This window comes from Coloeus monedula, assembly GCF_965178545.1.
Source record: "Coloeus monedula genome assembly, chromosome: 6".
In the NCBI taxonomy this organism is placed as follows: Eukaryota; Metazoa; Chordata; class Aves; order Passeriformes; family Corvidae; genus Coloeus; species Coloeus monedula.
The window spans coordinates 38,523,266-38,545,196 of NC_138786.1; the positions used below are offsets into that span (position 1 = coordinate 38,523,266).

General features: G+C 35.3%; 1 protein-coding gene across 6 annotated transcripts in view; it reads left to right on the forward strand.

Moving 5' to 3' along the window:
• The window catches only part of NPAS3 (neuronal PAS domain protein 3), a gene marked incomplete at its 5' end in the record, with an annotated part of 598,664 nt that overhangs the window by 295,679 nt on the left and 281,054 nt on the right, over nt 1–21,931 (forward strand). For 4 of the 6 annotated variants that reach the window (XM_082282977.1, XM_082282980.1, XM_082282978.1 and 1 more), the window contains one exon: nt 7,499–7,581. In XM_082282977.1, coding sequence (XP_082139103.1) covers nt 7,499–7,581 — 83 coding nt within the window. The remainder of the gene's footprint in view (nt 1–7,498; nt 7,582–21,931) is intronic. The other 2 variants (XM_082282979.1, XM_082282981.1) reach the window with 1 other exon arrangement.

Genomic DNA, 21,931 nt, shown 5'->3' on the forward strand with positions numbered 1-21,931 from the left:
TATATTATACCTTGCTTCATGTAGATAGAACAGCTTTTGGTCGTCTTGACATACTAGTGGCATATGAAAGCCCTGTGGATGGATGGAGCGTTAGATTGGAAGTAATAAGGTTGTGCCTGACTTACCTCCGCATTTGTAGCAGATGTTACAAATGTCATAACATGAACCTTTGGGATCAGACTGGAAAAAAAAAAGCAAGACAACAGATGTAGGCCTCTTAGTTTTACCAGCAAGTATAGTCTGACACTATATAACACTGTTCTGACTCGATGTTAATACCCTGTCCTCCTCCTGAGAATGGAATCAGTGACACTAGCCATTTCTGTAGCATTGGAGTTGTAAAGGGGTGACAGCAGTTTTCTTTTCAGAGGAATTTTGATACTAGTTTTAAAATAAGACGATAGAACTATTACTCCAGTAAGGATCTTACTGTGATATCTGAATAAGTAATCCAGACTCATCACTCATTTCCTCATGCTGTCATAAGATTTATGCATTTTTCTGCTGGTAGAGCCAAATCTCTCAGAGTGGACATTTATCTAAACACTGATAAATTCCTAGGTTTTAAGCCTTTGATTCACCCTACCTTTGTGTGTCCCTCTGCCTTCCCTCACCCATCTGTCTCTACTTCATCTCTCTCTCTTCCATACTTCTGCAGACTTTATCCTGGTCTCTTTCCAGCAGATGGATTTCCTGGGAAGCTCCTATCTCACTTTAATTAATTTTCTTCTCCTGCTATTGAGTTGAATTGAAAGTATCTGTTCTTTACTTTCTGCGTTGTCCTCTACATGATGGAGACTGTAGGAAGTTATTCATTCCTTCTGTTTCTCACTAGTTTTTGCCAATGTTCCTGTATTTCATGGGAGGGGAATAAAATGAATGCAGGAGTATGGGCCCTTGTATTTTTTTTCCCCTGTACTTCAATTTAAAGCAGGGGTGATTCTGTCTGCCACATCACTCCCTCAGGTGCTGCCATTCTTGAACTGGAGGCTTAGCCCTCTCCCTGAAGAATTTCATTGTCAGGGAGAAGAGGGGGAGGTTCTCCCATGAAGAATTTTAATCACCCTGTCTGTAGCCCTTTTGAAGGAGGCACAATAGTTCCTATAGTAACTACTACAGTGTGGGAGAAAGGCCAGTGCTCCCGCCCCCAACCACAGATGGAGAACTCTCTTTGCTTAGATGATTGGAAATTCTTGCACAGCAAAGATTTCATCCTTTACAGTGAACAGAAAAAAAAAAAAATCTCTTAAATAAACTCTTAAAATGTACAAGTATGTGCTAATTAAGAAACAGTGCTAGTTATCAAAGAGAGAACACAAAATATACTTATTTCATTGTTGGGGTTTCTAATTTTAAGAAGTTTGGAAAAGAGGAGGAATAAAGAGATATTTAGGACTTAAGAAACTTTGTCTCCTCCTCCCACCCACCCTACCCCCACTCCCTAGAGAACAAATCCTGTGGGAAGGAGGAGACCTACAAACCAAATGAAAGTAATTGGAAAAGGAACAGTCTCCCAAAACTTACCCTAAGACAGTCACTTATCTAGTTTCTTTTTTCCATTAATTTTGAATGTTTCTCAAGGGAAAGACATATTATGTTTTCAAATTCATTTATTCCAGTTCAATTAACAAGTGATATAATACTTTTGGCTTTTTTGACAACATTTCAATTTGATGAGTTTTAAGTTATTGAAACTAAAAAATCTATTTTAAAATTTTTTAAAAGTATTAAGCAGCTTGAATTTGAAAAGCAAGTTTTAATTATTAATTAAAAATTCTTTTAATTCCTGGAGCTTTTTTAGAGCTGAACTATTGAAAATAATAAAGCACACCTGTAATTGTGTTATATAATACTTTCATTAATTAACCAGTACATTCTTGACAACTAATTGGTTATTCCACGGAAAGTTTAGGTTCACTTTCTCAGCCATGGATTCCCCAGTAATGAATTCATGTTCTTTACCAGTGACCAGAAGATGGATATCTAGAATATTAGGCATTCTTGTACACAAAAATACAGTTTTTAAGTGCTGTTGTTAGCTTTGTAAGTTGATTATCATATATTGCATTATACATCTTACATGTGGTCCTTTGTGACAAATTTGTTCTGATACTTTATTGCTGTGATACTTCGTTGGTAATGGCACAGTATTAATGATTCCCATAGCTTTACTAAACCAAGATAAAATACCTTTCCACATATGTTGCTGTTCCATCTAGGATTTATTTCTTTTTCCCATCTGTCAAGGTGGATAAGAGACCTAAATTTTGGATTGTATGATGGCTTATGGTGAGGTAACTGGTGACATAATTTAATTTCTTTTGACACCCTTTCCAAATCAGAGGGCAACTGCCCTCCAAATTATCTCGCTTTAGATCAGGTTCTGAATATACATCTTGTATACCTGATGTCCTCAACCTCCAAGCAGAGAGGTTCTCTTTTGCTGGAGATTTCTTTCAAAACATAATCAGTCTTAAATGGGATAGCAAGGAACAATCAATGGAAAAAAATATTCATCAAAAGGTTGAACATGAAGCAAAGTAATTTTTTTTTAAAAAAAGCTTCTGTGAATATTTGTATGCAGAAATACTGGAGTGTAATATTGTTTATACTTCATCCTTCCTTGAGACTAAATCCTCTGTTGTTCGGTTTAGCCCTGTAGTCAGTGTCTCTGTCTTCTCTAAAACACAGCTTTTAAAACTTTCCAAATTACTCGTTATGTCTCATCAGAAAGCCCCAAGATTTCAAGATGACATCACACCTCTTCCTGTAAAACCATCTTGATTGCCACGTTCACCTCCATTTTCTCTCATGAACATTTGGAGTTCTACATAGAAATTACAAAATATGCATATTCATATAGAATCTCCTCTACACCAAGGCAAATATATTAGAAATTGTATTGCCATTTCTATAGATCTTTCTTTCTACTCTGAATGAAAAAAAATTTATGTTCTGGGAAAGAATATTTAAAAGATTGTAGCCACACTCATGCTGTGAACTGTTTTACATGTACAGTCATCTGAGAAAATTCAGACCACTCTGCTTCTTAAGCTCTCTCATCTGAAACCATCATGTATTTTGTTGATACCTATGGGGAAAAATATTAGCCAACCCTATGTAAAGCTTCTGTGCAATTAGCCTGATATGGTTACGTATTTTGTGAATAAAGCTGATACTATTCTTTTTTTGGTGGGATGTTTATAAACTTTCATATTTATGTAGATCTGCTTTGCTTATTAAAGTGTGACTTTATTGGCAGCCACAATTAGAGCTCTTCAAGATGAGCTCTGGTTTTTTATAATTCTTCAGACAGCAGATTGTCTGAAAGGTTGTAGTGCAATGGCCCTATGTCCTCTTCTGCTTCCAAGTGGACAAAAAGTTCTTCTTAGAAAAATCAAAAAAAATTATATTAAAAATATAAGGACTTTGATGCTAATTGAGAAAAAGCTTTTAGGAGTAAATAAAGGTTAAGCAAAATGAATTTAAAAGTTCAGTATTGTTTTTAAACTATTATTAAAACAAAAGAATTTAAAAACTCTTGGTTTGAATTTTCCAAAACTTTCTGCAAATGCAGTTTATGTTGAGGGGTGTCACACAAAGTCTCACAAAATATTTTGGGGGGGAAATTGATAATTTTGTTCATGTTCTGCTCCTCCATTCCTAGTGATCAAAGAATACTGCTTCTGTCTTATTAGAACTCTGTCTTCACTAGTAGAAAGTCACAGTGAACATCAGTCTTTGGTCTGTACTCCCACACCTTAGAACTGTGTTTAAGAGAAAATCCTCCCTCTTCAGGATGCATAGAAATCTTTGTTAGGCAGTCCACATTTTTCTTTTCCATGGTTTCCCACTTTCTGTAGCACAATTGCAAATACTCTTGAGGTTGCATTAAGCATGCTTAGACTGCCCCCAAGACACTCTGAAAGGGAGGTGGTTCTTCCTTCACCTCACACGCAGCCAGATTAGTCACTGAAGGAGGAAATTTAAAGAGGAATTATGGAAAAGTTAGAATTTTTTGTTATGGAATAATCTTATGCCAGGAATAGACATGTCAGTTTGGATAGTAAAAGTCCTAGTCCAATGCCATGGAAAGTAAAATATTTTAGAAGACAAATTTTTCTGCTCCAGCACTGCAAAGTGCATATGTGAAAGCAATCTTTCTATCTTCTTGTCACTATTAACAGTCAATATTTAGTACAAATATTGTTTCAGCCAACTTTTTGATTAACCACCACAGTTGTACATTGAAGTGTTAAATGTTGTCAACTAAATGTAGGCAATACAAAATATGACCCCATGTGAAAAAATCTATTCAGAGATGTTTGGTCGTAACACTAAAATAGGAGAAGCTTGGAATAATTTAACCTGGGCTTGGAACTTGTTTCCATTGTGACTCCTGTAGTTTGGAACACATCCTTCAGCCTTCTCCACATCCTAATTTCCCCTGCTTCCTGTAACTCAAAAGAAGAAATTTATTTCATGCATTCAGTATTTTGTTTCTGTGAAGAGTCTGTATTTGAAAGGGAATCCACACTTCTAAAAAAGATGTGCATCCACACCTTTAGGTCTGTGAAGGTTGTTCAGCTACTTTGATTTATAGATGTCCTGAAATAAATCTTAAATCTCTTGCTTTTCAAGTTTTCTGTGAGCAGCTGAGCTGTGGTTGCTGATGGTTCCATCCCCAGGGTGAGAGATTTAGATGACTGGCTGTGGCTTGTGTGACGGAAGCCAGTTCAGTATTTATAGTTTATGTTTGGAAATTTTAGAATAAAATAACATTGGGTCTGCTTTTTAATCCAGCTGTTTCAGTCTATGTCTTCCTTTCGTCTATTGGCATGCCAACAATTCATTCAGTACAAATAAGAGGTTTTGTGCTGTGACTGGACTGTGAGATTGCCATGTTTCTGAAAGGTATCAATGTGGTATGCATTTATATATCCCAAATAGCATATTTCTTCTCCTGCAAATAGGCATCAAGAAAACTTGAAAGCTCAAGTAAATAAAATAATGAGACAATGAATCCAGATGATCAGGTAATTTAAGTTTCCCTTGTTCTGTATTTGTCTGAATAGTCTTGTCTCATTCCTCAAAATATGAAGAACGATAGTTATGGAAATGCATGAAATAAAATGCATATTTAACATCTATTCACTTATCAAAAAAGAGTTGCAGCATGGCTACTAGAAACATAATGGTTCTCTGTGTAACATATTATTGTGGTTGTAAAATTAGGAACTGTCATTAGAACTCCACATCACCTGACTGAGAGCAAGACACGTAAATCCAAGAGTTCTACTGCTACGAAAATGTCAGTGAACTGAATGGCATGAAAGTACTACAAGATATTTGTCTACATGTATGCTAGCCACAAGTATGCAGTCATCAATACAGGATTTAAGTGACATATTTTAAAGCTAAGATCTGACCCTCTCTTGTTTTCTAGTTAAAACTCACTGACCTTAAAGTGATTTCATTTGAGGTATAGAACTGAGGGTCCCAGTTGCGAGGGACTGATGACTTACCTATAAGTGTCATTTAAGGTTCAAGATACCGTTTTAAAGAGTGTTGCACTGACTTCAGGCACTTCATTCAAATTATGATACTTAAATGCTAAAAGCCCTGCAATTGATATCATAAAATTGGATTCAATATGTAATGGATACACTTTAAAATGGTAGAAGATGGTAATGTAAGGATATGGGCAGGAAACAGAAAATTAAGTGAAAGAAAAATTCCAAATGGTGGTGTGTTCAGACAATGTGTGGAAAATATAACACAGTCTAGATGGAAGAATGAAAGGACCTAAAGGATTTCAGGGAGGTTTTGCAGGTTTACAGGTTGGGGGATTTTTTGGTCTTTACAATGCTCTTATGGAGACTACTATGAAGCAATGTCTAGCAAGCCAAACCTGAAATTGCTTTTTTTGTTTCTGATAGAATATATATGAAATAACCATACAAAGCGTCATGCTAACTGACAGCAATCATGATCAGAATACTAAAAATCTTTACAGTGCTATGTATTTTGTTTAGTCCCACAACTAACGCTAAAGGTTTTCTGAGAAATATAGTCCTGAAGATTTTCTTTTAAGGTATTAGTATCTATGTCCTTGAATATAAGAAAAGAGGAGGACTTAGAAAATACCAGCTCTACAGCAGTCTCCATTTGTAATTATGAGCTATTGCCTGAATCTATTAGCTATGAAGCCACCTGTTTTCCCAGTATAAATAGCTTAGAATTTCCTGCAAGGAAATTACATGAAACATCAATAAGAAATGATATTACATTTTCAGGTCAATATGACTATCGTTACTTGGCATTTATCTTTTCCTACTGATATCATGTTTGGCAGCCAGTATTATAGAAGACTAAGAAATTGTTGCTCTGTATTTTGTTTCCATTGATGTTAAATTGGCCTGTTCAGTGATGGCAGTCATTCATTCTGCTTTTTTTAGTGGGTCCTTGATATTTCATTTTTCTTATCATACACTGTAAAGACAGCAATACGTAAAGATGGACTAGTGCTGTGATGGTTTCAGAGGCATTAGTCTCTCATCAGGGTCTTGGGATGTAAATGCTTTTGTACACACTTTAGAAGGGTGCAGAATGAACTTTGCCTCTTCTCTCTGCTATGGATATGCCTGGTTTTGACACTAAGACAGGAAAGGAAGCTTCCTGCAGCCCTGTGCTGTCTTTTCTGTGCTCTAGCTTTCTCTGATCATGTGGGAAAGATAGCCTAGGCCTAAGAAGAAACCTCAGCTTGCAGTTGATGGCTACATTTGGTTGTATACAGATTTAATTGCTGGCTTTTTGTTCCTGGCATATAGAGTTTAACAGAATGTTAGGTTCGTGATTTCTCAGCCTTTTTTGTATGCTTTGAAGCATAACTACTATTACTTACTTTGCACTTTTAAACTATATATAATTTAAATGTAGAAGCTGAAGTTTCATGTACCTCTTCCAGCAACTAACATGGATATCTGGGATACTAAAATACTTCTCTACACTGAGGAGAACTTTAATATAGATGTATTTACAAAAGTTGGGTTTTTAATGTTGGGTTTGTTTCACTTCAGTTTCAAGTAATATGTTCAGATAAACTAATAGAATAAATATCCTAATTAATGAGTAATATTTAGTTCTTATCCCCACATTTCAAAACATTTACATTATGTGTAGCCTCTTTTTCAATAGTATTTTTCACTAAATTCTGCATGATTTCATCACCATAAACCTACAATGATTTGGGATATATCTGAAAAAACAATTCATTTCCAGATTCATTGGACATTTAAATAGATTGTTTTTTAAAAATCTATTTTTTTTATCCTTCAAATTTGAGTCTGAAATTATGTACCAATTTTATATACAATGTACAAGGCAAAACTTAACACCGATCTTTTAAGATGCAAAACATTTAAATAGTTAATATCAGTTATTAGGATGCATGAGAAATGAATGTGCAGACCTTGCAACATAACTTTTTTTTATTCAGTTATAGGTGCCCAGCGCAGGAGAAGTCCCAGTGCCCTTGCCATTGAAGTTTTTGAATCACATTTGGGAAGTCATATTTTACAGGTAAAAAAAATGGCTTTTCCAAGAAAAATCAAGATAACAACCTAGTCATACTTCTGCCAATAATTTGAATAGTATTCTTGTCAGCACTTATATTAATGAGATTTCTTTTTATGCTAGTATTTCTTCTATTTCAAAAGTCTGTTATTGGGAGATTGTTAATGAGAAGGAGGGCAAGTGTTATTTTAGCTGAATCACAATATTTTGTTGTTTAGAATCATGCAGTAGGTGTTTGCTTGCAGAATGCCCTTATGTATTTGTGTGAATGCATGTACAAGCTACTGTTTTGTGTTGGTGATTTGTCTTATGTCACATATCAATTTAGGGTTGGGGTTTTTTCCCCACTTTGGTTTATGAGCACTGCTTTTCTCCATGATATCCCAGTTGTCACAATTATATGTCACAAATTTGGAGCAATCTGCAGAGGTTAAAAAATTAACAGAAGCATGCCTCTTAGATCTTCTTAGCTGTGGGCTAAAAACTAATCTGGTATTTGTCAAACAATTTCGTCACATGGCAAAAGTCATCATATTCCAGGAAGACTCAACTGAAAACCAATGACCTGATGGAAACATTCTTGTGCATTATTTATTTTGCCAGGGTTACTACAACCTTTCCTAGGTTGAAGTAATCAAAAGTGGAGTCCAAGCAGTTAAGAAGAAAATGTGATGTGCTTTGCAGCAAGGCAAACCCAGCCCTATGGAAATAAAACCCACATAGTTTTTCCTAAGTGTGGCACTGAATAACTACTCTTATTTAGCAATGTACACAGCTTCTCAATGCAAATATCTTGTCTGGTGTATTATCTTTTGAGAGGTATGAGAGAGGTAAATTAGGATATTATCATGAGAAATATTCCACTTAATTTAAAATGACTGAGAGCTATCTCTCTGTACTAACTCAGCTGTGGTATTCAAAAGCACTATAGATAATGTCAGAATTTTCACGTCTTTATAAAGTAACTAAATGCAGAATAGCAACAAAGATAATTTTAGGAAAACATGAAATTAACTAGTAGAATTAATTTCTCTTTGGAACAAGAATCATGAATGAAGTGATTTGCTTAGTTGTGCACTCTTGGCCGAGGTCTGGGTCAAGTTTTTGATTCTGTAAGCAAATACTTTTGTTGTAGTTATTGTGTCAGAGATCTGCACCAGTATCTACAGTACTGTGTTTGCATATTAGGCAGAAAGACTGCTATGCTGTCTGATACATGTAGAAAAAAATGAAGAACTAGCAGTTTTGTGATATTTAGGTTTATGTAGTTTGTCAGTATGTTGAGTGTGTAAACATATCATATAACCTAAAGGTATGTTTTTTACAATATTTTTTTATAACTAATATATAAATAAAACCTCATTGAGACTGATTTATTTGCACTCTTTAGGAATTAGGTATCACTCTTATGGATGAAAATGAAAAAACCTAGGATGGCCACTTTGAAAACTACCTCATCTTTGAGTTTTTCACTTATTGTGTATTAAAACAATTAGTGACTTTCATACTTGTTTAAACTAGATTCCACTTTTTTTTTTTTAATCTATTTGTGATAAATTAAGGTGTTTTCAGGATATAACTTTATCGTACTACTACTAAGAAAAACCCTGTATTGCACTTGTACTCAAAACTGAGGATTTTAAATCAAAGTTACCATCAGCATTGTATTGAGTATCTGTTGAGGTGTGGTTTTTTCCAAGAGGGTGATGCTTTTATCAAATTGCTTCCATGAATCTCTCAATTGATAATAGAAAGTTCTACTCTGATATTTGCGAGATAGACTGTTGACGATGAATAAAGGACAAAATGAATTAATAGTGGTGACAGGTTTATCATGACATGTTAAGATTTTGTGTTATTTTAGCAGAGCAATCAACCCTGGGGAGGAAAACCTGGGTCATGCATTCAAATGCACCATTTCTAAACAGATCAGAATGAACTTCAAAGTACTGCTTTGTGGTCTAATAGGTAGAAATATAATCACCAGGAAACAAAATGCTTTTTAAAACAACAGTTGGACAGATTCTGTGGTGGAATACAGTTCTAACATGTTCTCACCTAGTCTGCTACTCATAGAAAATATTTTCAAATAAGTATCATGATAAGTATTGTTTGCAAGTGAAGTAAACAACCTTGATTATACCTTGGGAGTTTTGATTTCAAAGTCTGCTATCTGAAGAATTTGAATTAATAGTTTGTGTAATCCTTTTTACTATTAATATTTTGAAGACTCAATTTAAGCTCAGAAATTAAGGAGCCTTTCTAATCCTTTTAATATTTTGATACTTCAAAATTTATTGACAGGCCAATAAGCATAATACAGTAGATTTTTTTAAAGTGGGTATAGTTTATTTATAGTGATGTTATAAAAACAGAAATGGAGGTACATCTTGTGATATTTTTACATCTTGAGTCTACAAGCAGGTAGTGTCAGTCATGTCTATCTATACATTATATACATTAGTCATGTCCATATATATTAAATCCATATATTTACATACAATCCTTAGTCATCATTGAATGAAGAATGCCTTAATCCATAACAATTTTTTTAGTATTAAGGAAGCAAATGTTTAAGTACTGCTAAATTGATAATTGATACAGGTACTAAAGGTTTTCTCCCATATGCAGTTAAGTACAGAAAATAGAAAAGTAAAACTACCCATCATGAGAAAAATAAAAGTTAAAAAGTTACTGATTTTGATCTGGGATAACATTTGTGCCTAGGGATCATACAGTTAATTCTGTTCCATTAATTGCAGACTTCATCAGTGCCAAAAAAAATCAGAGCACTATTACCTTTACATAAATTCAGAGATGAAGAAGTGAGTAAAAACCCTGCTAAAAGCAAATTTAATACTTTTAAAGGGCTTCATTTACATAAGGCTGGATGCATCTTTGCATTTGTCTTTTGTACAAATCTAGATATACAAAGAGGCTTTTTTATTTTTCTGACATATGAAATCCAACAGTCATGCCCAACCTCATTGTGAGAGTGGTGAGGCACCGGCACAGGTTGCCCAGAGAATCCGTGGCTGCCCCATCCCTGGCAGTGTTTAAGGCCAGGTTGGATGGGGCTTTGAGCAATCTGGTCCAGTGGAAGGTTCTCTGCCCATGACAGGGGGGTTGGAACTAGATGATCTTTAAGGACCCTCTTAATCCAAACTAGTCTAAAATTGTATGATTCTATGTCAAAAAATCTCGAAGCCACAGCTGATTGCTGAATATCATGCTGAAGAGATTCTCAGTGGTAGGTTTGAAGCCAAAGGCACTATCCACTCAGTGCTTGTGGAAAAGAAGACACCACAAAAGATTGCTCAAACACTATTACATCAGAATCTTCATGTCAGTGTAATGTCTTTTAAATGTTTTCCAAGTAAAAGCACCTGAATTATGAATAGTAGAATAGGATGTAATGGAGGAGAAAAATAGATAATGGCAATATGTTAATTAATTTTTGACAAGATTTTTGATTTGCCAAATTATGGGCATTGTTTTTCTTATCTTGTACATTCCTTTTCTTCTGAAAAGTGGTGTTATAATGAGAATAGACCTCTTCTGTTTTATATTTCTTCATATGTATCTGTCTATCAACTAAATCCAGTAAAAAAATTATTTCTGGTACCTACTATTAAAAATTTGGCTGAAATTGGTTGTAAAAATTAGCAAGATTTTAATCAGATTTTCAGGATCTCTGCATTTTTCTCTGTAACTTCATTGCTATTGAGAAGGTGTGGAAAAGGGTCAGTAACCCCATATTCTTCTTATAATCAGGAATGATCAGGAAATGTAGAACTAAATATAGAGAAAAGGGAAAGTTAGTGAATATATTTGCATATGCAAATTAGCTTAATTGATACTGCTTGCCTCTACAGGGATTTTTCATTACAAACTGGAGTGCTACATTGTTCAGCTCATATTGAGTAATTTAGTAACTAATGAGACCAGTTTGCACTAATTTGCATATGATAAATGAGCTTAATTGCAGTAAATAACTTGGAGGCATAATTACTTAATTTTCCTGTGTTGCATGGCTTTTAAGTTCACGTATGAACAACTCAAGATAATTTTGCATATTTAAATTAGTTGCTTTTAAAATTCTTGAACAAAAAAGAACACACCTTACAATTTGAACTGTAAAACAATTAAAAGTATAAGGTACAGTATTTTCAAATGAAATTTAATATTTTAAAAATATATGTTTCTTCCTTTAAAAATACCAGTGCCTTTTAAAAGACTAAATATTTGGAATCAATCACAATGGAACAGTTTTAAAGTCAAGAAAGATGGTATAAGTAGTAATAATAATAGGAGTGTGTATCTGAACTGTAGTGAGCAGTACACATTTTGTATGTCTGCATACAAGAGTGATAACTCTCATAATTGCATTCTTTGCATCAGCAGTGCCTATTCAAGTGTTAAGAAACTCTAACACCTTCATATAGCATTACGTACACATTTCATACACAGTAACACAGACATTAGTTGTCTTAGATTGTCTATGCTGCCCTACCTCATTTTGTGTGAAGAAATCCTTAAACTGGACAGATACTGAGGTGTCAGTGCAACAAAAAGTGTATCTTCTTTTTCTTTTTGTAGGCTTGTTCAATTGCGAGCACTGTCATGAATAACCGTTATGATGTAGATTTGTACCATGAGTTTCAAACCACACAAACGAAAACAAAGAAACAAACAAACCAAACCAAACCCAAAATCAAACTAATTGGAAGATCACAGTTAATTTCTGCCATGTCCCTGAAGTTATTGCGCATTAGATAATTTTGATAAATTTCATTGCATTGACCTACTGAACTAGACAGAGAAAAAAAGCCAACTACTAATCTCATTTATTTCCATAGCAAGATCTGTTGTGCACCCGTGATTTACAAGTGGATGACAACTACTGAATTTTCCATCTGTTCCATAAAGGTGCCCACCTACCTTCCCAGAAGCTTTTCATAAGCCCTGTTGGATGTTATCTTGGAAATTTTATGAGGCTCGCGTCTCCCTTTTACTTTGTGTTGTACCTTTCTCTTCCATTAAGAAAGTATTTTGTGGTGAACAAAGATCTTTGTAATTGCAGTATCAGATTCAATGAGAGAAAAAAAATCAGGTTCCCAATAAGATCCAAGGAAAGAGAACCTCAGTGAAAATAATCTGACCCTATAGGTTGTATTCTTCATTGAGTCAAAAGTCACAAACTACAAACCACTTAGCTTGAATGAAGTGGTTAACAATGTACAGAGGATATCTGTAGTGGATGTCCAGTTGTGTCCAAGATGACCCAACAAAGTCATCTGAAATATGCACAAGGCCTGTAAGCCCTTGTTTTACTTCCTAGAAACCTCCGTATCACCACAGCCTTGATCATGGAATGTCATCCTAGAATGGGAGCAGAATTAGAAGTACTTGGAAGCTACAAATGGCTCAAATGCTGCAATTTGGCTTTTTGCAGTAGCCCCAGACTTTCCACACATGAAAGGCAGTCTTGTATTTTGTAAACATACTTCACATGCTTTTCACTCCACTGGAAGCCTCTGCTTGTGGATGGAACTTCATGGAAGATTTAATTGTCTCTTTACCTTCATCCTATAGAGAGGCCACGGGCTATTAAACCCATTGATGGTTTAGCTTTTCTTTATTTAAAGTCAACAAATAAGCAAACCACCCATATCCTATAGATGTAAGAAGCCCAATGGATTGCTAGTATTGTGGAGAATTGAATAATGCCTCTCGTCCTAATTGTTTGATATTCTTTTTCTAATTATTTTTATTAATGTATCCAACACTGTAATATTAAGACTGACTTGAAACTGTACAAATATAACCTATTTGTCAGTTTAGTATACTGCTGTGCTTCAGAGAGGGGCCCTTACTTAATTGTGAGGTAAATGTGCAGATCTGTGCAACATTTGTGGTTTCTAGTGAATCATTCCGGGTGATGCCAGTACCATATAGAGTAGCTGAGACTATATCTAGGTCACTGGGTTGTTTTCTGGAGCACGTCAGATAAGCTTAAGTTTCTCATGAAAGAGGAAAATTAATGTTTCTTCACTCCAAGTGAGCACTCTAACAATATTCTGTTTGCAGGTAGCTACTACCCCATCCACTTGCACTCCTAAACTAAAGTAAAACTGTACTAAAATTGTGCTCAGGAGGCTGATCCCGTCCTACTCTTCAAGCTGTGTAATAGCTGCAAATAACAGATTGAATCATATTTGTGATACTCTCAGAATTATTCATGGTCACATGAATGATCAACTGAATGCTAACAAAGATTGTTAATACCTCAGTAGTTACAAAACGAAAGGCCTTTTCCCATCTTACACCAGAAAATTGGAAATTGTTATCAGGAAAATTTTTTCACATACTCCTCAAGTTAATGTAGTTTTGTCATCCAGTTTGTAATTCAATGTTGTCAAATACAGAAGGTGTAGAAAGAAATACCAAATTTGAAGGGAACTTTCATACCATTTCTCTGCTGTCCAAATGGGTCTTGTCCTTTATTTCTGTCACTATTTTTGTAGAATTATAGACATACTTTTTAGAACAATGGTATTTTATCAAGCTTTCTAGACAGAAAGTAGAAAGAATTCACTATACAGTTTCACTACAGTATTCAATTATGTTTGGAAGATGTTGCTATTAACCCATAATAACTAGATTAGAATATAATGAGACAATGGCACTATTAATTTTTTAAAAAATCATCTTCCTGGAGAATATGTGGATAAAGTTCTCTGTACATTACAAATATGTGTGTTAAGCATGCAACCAGTTTGGATTAGGCAAAATCCATGAAAATGTTTTGTTAAGGCAAATTAGAGAACAGTAAATAGAGCAAGTTGTTTACATTTTTGCAGTAGTGAACAACTGTGGATGGTACAAGAGTTGCACACAACAGGGTAATGCAAAAACAGAACTTTATCCTGAAGTGAAAAAAGTACCAATACTTTGCCTTGTAAGCCCATTGTTAGTTAGGTATTAAAATCAGCCAAGCAGTATGAATAATCATAAGTGAACCAGATACATAGTTCTAAAATTTTTCATCCCCCACAAATGTTGTGTAAAATTTTGTTGTGTTTTAATTAGATAGAGGCAATAGGAAAAAAAGAAGCCGACTGGATAGGCTATAGCTGAATGGAAATCTCATTTCTTCCAATATTTGAATTATTACAGGGAGTCCCATCTGACAAGAAAATTTTAAAAGTGGGAAAAGAGAGAGGAAAGTGTTGGAGTGCTGTAAAATATTAGGGAGAAGATTTATCTTCTCATTTACTATTTTCAGTCATTCTGAGTATTACATAATGAGGTTATCTCTATATAACACTAGTCAACACAGAAATGGTGACACAAGACTAAAGGTGAGGAAGCAGCAGATGGTAGTACTGATGGAGGATTTTTCCAGGCTGTAAAAGGTGTCAGGAGAAAAGACTTCTACTGACTTGGAAATTTGTGAAGGGCAATTGCTAATGATGATGTCAGTGGTACACTTTCTGAGAATGAGGAAGACTTCAGCTTCTTGTCTGCTTTGGGTTAAAGGGGTAGACTACTAACTGACATCTGTTAGCATGTGACAAAGGCAGACGAAAAGAGGAAAATGTGGAAAGGCTGACAAAACTTAGGGTATGTTGGAGAGCATGGATCTATGCTGTCTGAAAGTAAAAATTTTTGGGATGAAGTAGAGGTTAAGTTATGCATCAGTAGACAAAAATAAAGTGGAAATTAAAAGATGAATTAAGAGGAAATAGTTGTTGCAGATCAAACCACTCAGCAAAGCGATCCTAAACTTTCTATTCGTGAAGAGCTGTGCATACATGCAGTGAGATAGAACAAGTACACAGTAAGTCAGAACTGAAGGTTTGGAGATCATATAAAAGTTCTACGAGGGAATGATTTCTGTAGGGCATTTGTTGAGTCTACTTTGTGTACTTAAATTTTTTATCTGAACCTCCTAATTGTCAAGTACAGCCTATATTTATGAGCTTTCTTCCTGAGATTAAGTGGCATCCAGAGAGTTTGGGTACAAAACCAAATGGAACACCAAATGCTCTCAATAAAATGTAGTCCAGAAATTGAGCACAGGGTAGAAAAAAACACATTTATTTAATCTACATCTCTATCCAAAATCAAAAGCATTTAGTGTGCAACCATGTTTTCTCTAGAATAGTTGATTATTCAGTTTAATTTAGTAATTCTGAAACACTGAGATAACAGTAATAAATGGGATGCTGTAGTGCCTTACTATAAACTGAAAAATGATGGATTTATGATGTAAGAGATGCATATATACTGATGAAAGTACAACTTTCTAGAAAAGATACAATTCTAAGTGGACAGAACCAAAGAATATTAAATTAGGAACAAAATCTAAAAAAAAAAAATCAGCAAGAGAGGAGAGTATCAGCATACTAAATGCTGTGTTGAGGAAAGATAGGCACACAATCTACTTGGAAGCAGTAATTTGGAGTGACATGAAATGTCTTTTTATTAACTGTTCAAACACCACACCCAAACACAATTTAAAGGCAGGAAGTCAGTGTAAATGCTGAAATGTTGTGAAAAGAGTCATAGGACTCTGGTAAGAAAAGATTACTATCTTGCTTTGCAGTATGCCTTTCCAGGGACAAGGCATCTCCAGTAGCAGCTTTCACTTTATGATTTGAGGATAAATGCTATTTCATCTTTCTGCTTCTTTCTGTAGATTTCTAAATAATCTACATAGGAATCTGTTCATGCTTGGTCAGCAGTCGCTCCTCAAGTACTTTGTAGATTGACCGTCTTCTCAGAAGATCATACTCTTGTCATAAAAGGACAAACTCTTACACTTGATGTTAATTTATTTAGAACTTTAGAAATCTAATTGTGCATTTTGTACTAGTTTAAGTGACTCAGAGTAAAGATAAGTTTTTGAAGCTGAAAGTAGGCAGAAAAACTCTCTTAGAAATTTTAATGTTGTGAGCTGCTATTCACTGTTGGATGCTCTTTTGCACTTTAAACATGTGTAAATGCCACTGCATGCTGTGATATGGCTTTGGTGTTACACCGGTTTAAATTATAACAGAGGTTAACTTGATACATTGCACGATTCTAAAAAGGGCTAGGAACAAAGGCTAGATCAGAATCTGAAAAGGTTAAAGGAGTTGCGCAGACAGCACTGTTACAAAGGACATCTCAGGTCCATTAGCTGGAACACGTAGCAAGAGAATTTCCTGGGTTCACGAGACTCAAAAGGTGCTAATTTGCATACTCCAATTTGTCCCAGTCATAGCAAATGCATCAGATTGACTCCATAAGGGCAGGGCTTTCAATCTGGAGTTATGGCAAAGGTACAGCATCCGAGCTCTTGCTGCCCAAGGGGTTATATGCTAAAAGGAGACTGGGGGAGGTGTGGGAAACAGCAAATTATTTTGCAATTGGAGCTTGGAGCAGTACACTTAAACCTGCATTTTATATGGAAACTATATCTATAGAAGCGTGCAGTTTCATTTAATAAAAAAATATTTGATCTGAGCAGGACACGTACACATACAGTACTGTGCCATTTAATTCCTGAGAAAGTATTTGAAGAAAATGACATATCTCAGCACTGTTTGTTGACCATTTTGTTGTCACCTGCTGAGTGTTGTCATTTCCGTAGCCAGTGGGCTGTATTGAATCAAACAGAGGGAATAGATCATTAAAAGAAATGAGAGAGTTTCTGCAGTCTGTAGAAGCTGAAGGAGGATTTTTTTTCTACAGGTACATCAACAGAACTCTAATGGAGTCTGCATTCAGCTATGATTTGGGGTTTTGCCCTATATTTCTCTGGAGTAAGGTGGCTTGAAAAGTATAGACAGCATAAACTAATGTATGTGTTCACCAGAAGGAGTTATACCTTTTATGGTGTTTGTAAAGGGATAGGTGAGGGCAGTAAGTGTCCTCATTTCAGAAAACTTTTTTCGCTTTTTTTCAATCACAGCATTCATCAAGAAAGGAAAAGTGTGTTGAATTTATATAAATAAATAAAAATGGGGAAAAGTATATTTTGTGGGCATGCTGAGCAAGTTAACTGACATTTTTCTTCACTTTTTTGAAAACATTCATGACAGTTTCAAAGATTTCAAATATTTCTCATTTCAGGTCTTATTAAAAATACACTAGAAATAGGCTTTAAACACAATTTGTACTCCTCTGCAATGGATGTGAAGGACAGCACTGTGTGCCCTCTTTTTACCTGGGAGCTGGAAAAGGGTAGGGTTTTAGTCTGCATACAGAAAACCCTTAAATGGAACATGGACAGATGAGATTCAGGTGAATGCTATTGTTTAAGGCTGCTTTTAACTCTGAGTTATTTCATCATATCAGGTATTTGCTAGTCCCTTTTTGTTTATTTGTTTGTTTCCAAATGTGAGGCCTAAATAAGTAAAAAATTAAATATTGACATGGAAGCTTTGTGTTCAAACTTCCCCAATGCTATAAAAACTGAAGAAGTAATTCTGTTTTTCCTGGATTTACTTGGAAAGTGCAACCGCTTTTACAGACTTTTAAGTACATAACATTTAAAGGAATACAAATATTGTTGAAATAAATGAGTCGGGCTTGCAGAGCATGCTCTCTGTTCTGAAGTATATTATCTTGAAAGTTGATTAAATGGTTGTTTCTATTAGTTGCTGCTAAAATGTCATTGCATAAGAATTTCTACCTGTACAGAAATTAAAAAAGGAACTATGGAAAAAAAGATAATATTTCCACGAGTGAAGTAGTTATGTGTAATTACCTGATATCACATTTAGGCCCACGTGCACACACAAACGTAATAAGGTCACAAAAGCTGCAAACTGGGGCTGGACTGTCGCCATTAATTATGCACAGCACTCAGCCAATGAATTTTCTCCTTTTAGTTTTCTTCCATTTTAAGGAGATTCTTATTTAGATATGTACCATTTTAGATACTATGCAACTATATCTCTTTGGTAGTGTCTCACAGAATTCAGATTTGATTTAATGCATTGTAAATTGTTTCCTACGTATTTATTATGGTTAGTGATTTAAAGTGTGTATCATTGGCTTGCTTTGCACTTAGTATTTGTTATTCTATTCTTCCCTTCAGTTGTATCTTCTGCTCAACATAAAGATTTTAATCTTTATTATTTCATTCTTTTGGGATTTTTAGCACAGAGGTGGTGGATTATCTGCCTTTAATGCACACTTTAAGGAGAAAGAAAATTCTGTGATGGGTGTATGTTGGTGTCTAGAGTTCAGAAGTCCTCCTCACAATTCAGGAGAGTCCTGCAGTAGAGAACAGTTGTTATAGCGGACACCTTTGCTGTAGCAGCAGTCTCCTAGCCAATTGATAGAGCCACGTAGCTTTTTGCTATTCCAAAAAGAACATTAGGTAGTAAGATTCGAAGGAACACACTAACAGTATGGGACTGGTCAACTTTCTTCAGATTATCAGCAAATGCTTCTTAGTCCACAGTATTAAAAAGTGTTACTTTTATTGAAAATTAATGAAAAAAGCTAGAGTTTGAGTGGAGCCCTAATATGTAACAGACATGTAGTAGAGAATCTCAGATTTCCTCTATACAGTCTTGAAGAAGGTCATCTACAGGTGAGATTTAAATTAAAGTCTGGACTCAGTGTGTCAGTATTCAAAGCAACTAAAATTTTACACAAAAATGTGTTTCAATTGTGGTTTAGAATTTCAAGGCTTAATTATATAAAGTATATGGTTAGCAGGCAATTCTGGAAATAAGAGCAAGCCATCTGTTAATTCTGAGAAAAAAAACTTTGGGACTTGAAAAGTATAATTGAAAGACTGGCCTGCTAAACTTGCTGTCTCTTTTTTTGTTCTCTCAAATAATTTTTACATTTACATGTCTGAAACAGTAATGATCAAGGCAGTGTTTTTCATCCTTTAAAAATTATGTAGTCAAGCAAAATCAATGATTTTGCTAATATGATTCTCCCTTTGAATAAAAAGTACTAAATAGTCTAAACATAAATAATATTTATCAGAATGTATATAAGAAGGTAGGAAACAGTTCAAATTTTCAAAGATATATAAAGTTGTAGAGTTGTTGTATTAGTCTATCAAAGCAAGAAAAAATACTTGGTTTTGTTTATTTTAAACCCAAGCTTAACATCCTCAAAACGAAAAACAGTTTTTGCATTTAATTTCTTGTCATTATTAATTTTTATGCTTTGCAGCTGGCACAAACATATAATAGAGTATTTTAGTTAAACACTTAGTTGTAGGCTCCTAAAGCTGTGCCTGTGAAAGACTGAACATGTATGTCGTCTGGCTAGCAGAAGATAATTCACCTTCCCATACAAAGGCCTGCTTTTGTCACTGGCATTGCATTGAGGGCATTGTAGGGAATCTTATTTGTGTCTGCTTAGGATTCCACATATTTGCATTTTAGGCTGCATAGTAGGGCACATAAGGTTGGGCAAATGCTGTAAGAGAGGAAGGGGGTTGCTGCATGTCTAGTTCTTGCACATTTAGGCTACTGAGTTTGTACCGCCCCCCACAATTCCAGTTCTTGCCAAGGCCAATTAGCAGCATTTGGCTTTCATTCTACAAAAGTTCCCCCAACTCCCAGATAGATTATTCCTGATGAGGGTATAAATTATCTACGTGTAGGAGGCTTGGCATGAAGTGATTGTAGCTGCTGTTGCTGGATATAGGAGTGCATATACCATTAAGCCTTGTTTCAGAATGAGATTCAGTGACCTCCCTCATGGATAGGCTCTGGTTTTGGTAGACTCCAAGTTTAAACAGAAACTAGCCTTTCCTATTTCTTACCTAAGGAAATGGTTGGTATTTCTTAATATGCGGGTATTGTCAATGTTTGTTCACAAGTACTTAGGTCAATAGTTTTCATTCTCAAGGGATAAAAACTCTCTTTTTCAGAGCAACTAAGGAAGAACAGTAGCAACAGCAGAGCAGAGCATTTTACTTAAAGAGCATTTTATTTATTTTAGTTTCAAGAATGTGCCTGCCAGGGTGACACATGCAAATATCTAAGTAGGTGTCAATAGCATTTTGGAAAATTTTTACATTTTCCAAATGGTTTTTGTAGGTTTTGTTTGTTGTTTTATTTTTTTTACTGTTACAGAGCATTTTAATGATGTGTGTTTTCCACTTCGTAAAAATGTCTTTGTGGTCATTCAAATCTTACACTTGCAATTCCTGGCAGTATATCTGGCAATAAAAAAATTGTTTAGGATTAAAATGTAATGGATGGTATCAGCATAACTTCCTAGCCACTAGACAGGAAATTAACATTTACACATTGTACAGATTCGCTGCACCTGCAAGATTTCATCGTCTATGCCGAAATCACCAGGAATGTAGAAATACTGGAATTAGATGTGTAGTGGCCTATGAAAGCATTAAGGGATGCATACTATGCTCAGATAGCACTCTTTAATAGAGAGGAACCACTGAGTAATCCACAAAACTTGACTACAGGGCAGCAGCAGGCTGACCCACGGCAGACAGACAATCAGGTTTATCAGCAAAGCCAGAAGTAGAGCCAGAAAAGGAAAGCTGACATCCAGATGCCAGTGATACAGGCATCCTACCCAGACTTGGGCATATGGGTCCCGCATCTGTCAGTGTTACACCAGCAGTTGGCTCCCAACCTGGAGCAGATTCTCTATTCCCAGTGAGTTAGAGATCCCAGCCAGCACAGTCACTGAATGGATAAGCCAAGTCTTCTGAAGCAGTGCTGTTATATTTGAAAGGCCAATTTAGGTCGAAAGAAGTCCTGTGAGACTGTATGAGGGCTCTTTCCATTCATGGCAAGATTGTGATGCATAAGGCTTTTTCTGCTTATGCAGGCATGTAAAAAGCAGCAGCACAGTGAGGAAATGAGAGTATTATTTAAATGCCAAAAGAAAAAGAATACATCTGAAAAGACTGGAACTTACAGGTGGTTTTTTTCTTATGTGGAGAAGCAACTTTGTTAATATTTACCTGCTCATTGTCCTGGGGGAATTGGTATGGGTTCCTGAGTCAGCCTTGGTCTCCAGAAACCCTGAAATAACTTCTCTTTATTAAAGAAGTTCTCTTCCCATACTGTCTCAGTTTCATAAACTCTAGGAAGGCTAAATCTGTTCAGGCCACACTGAGGAATCTCAGAGAGTGAGAAAATCCCATAACAGAGATAAGGGCTTCTGCCTCCTCTCTCCCCCATTATTTTCTCCTTCAGCAATTCAATAATAATAATAAAAAATATTTCTTTATCTCATGCTACTTTTCACTTGTTTAAGCTAGTGGGAGGGCCATCTTCCAAAGAGTTTGAAATAGAAGAATGAACACTTGACAGCAAGAAGCATCAAGGATGCTCTAGGACTAACAAATGTA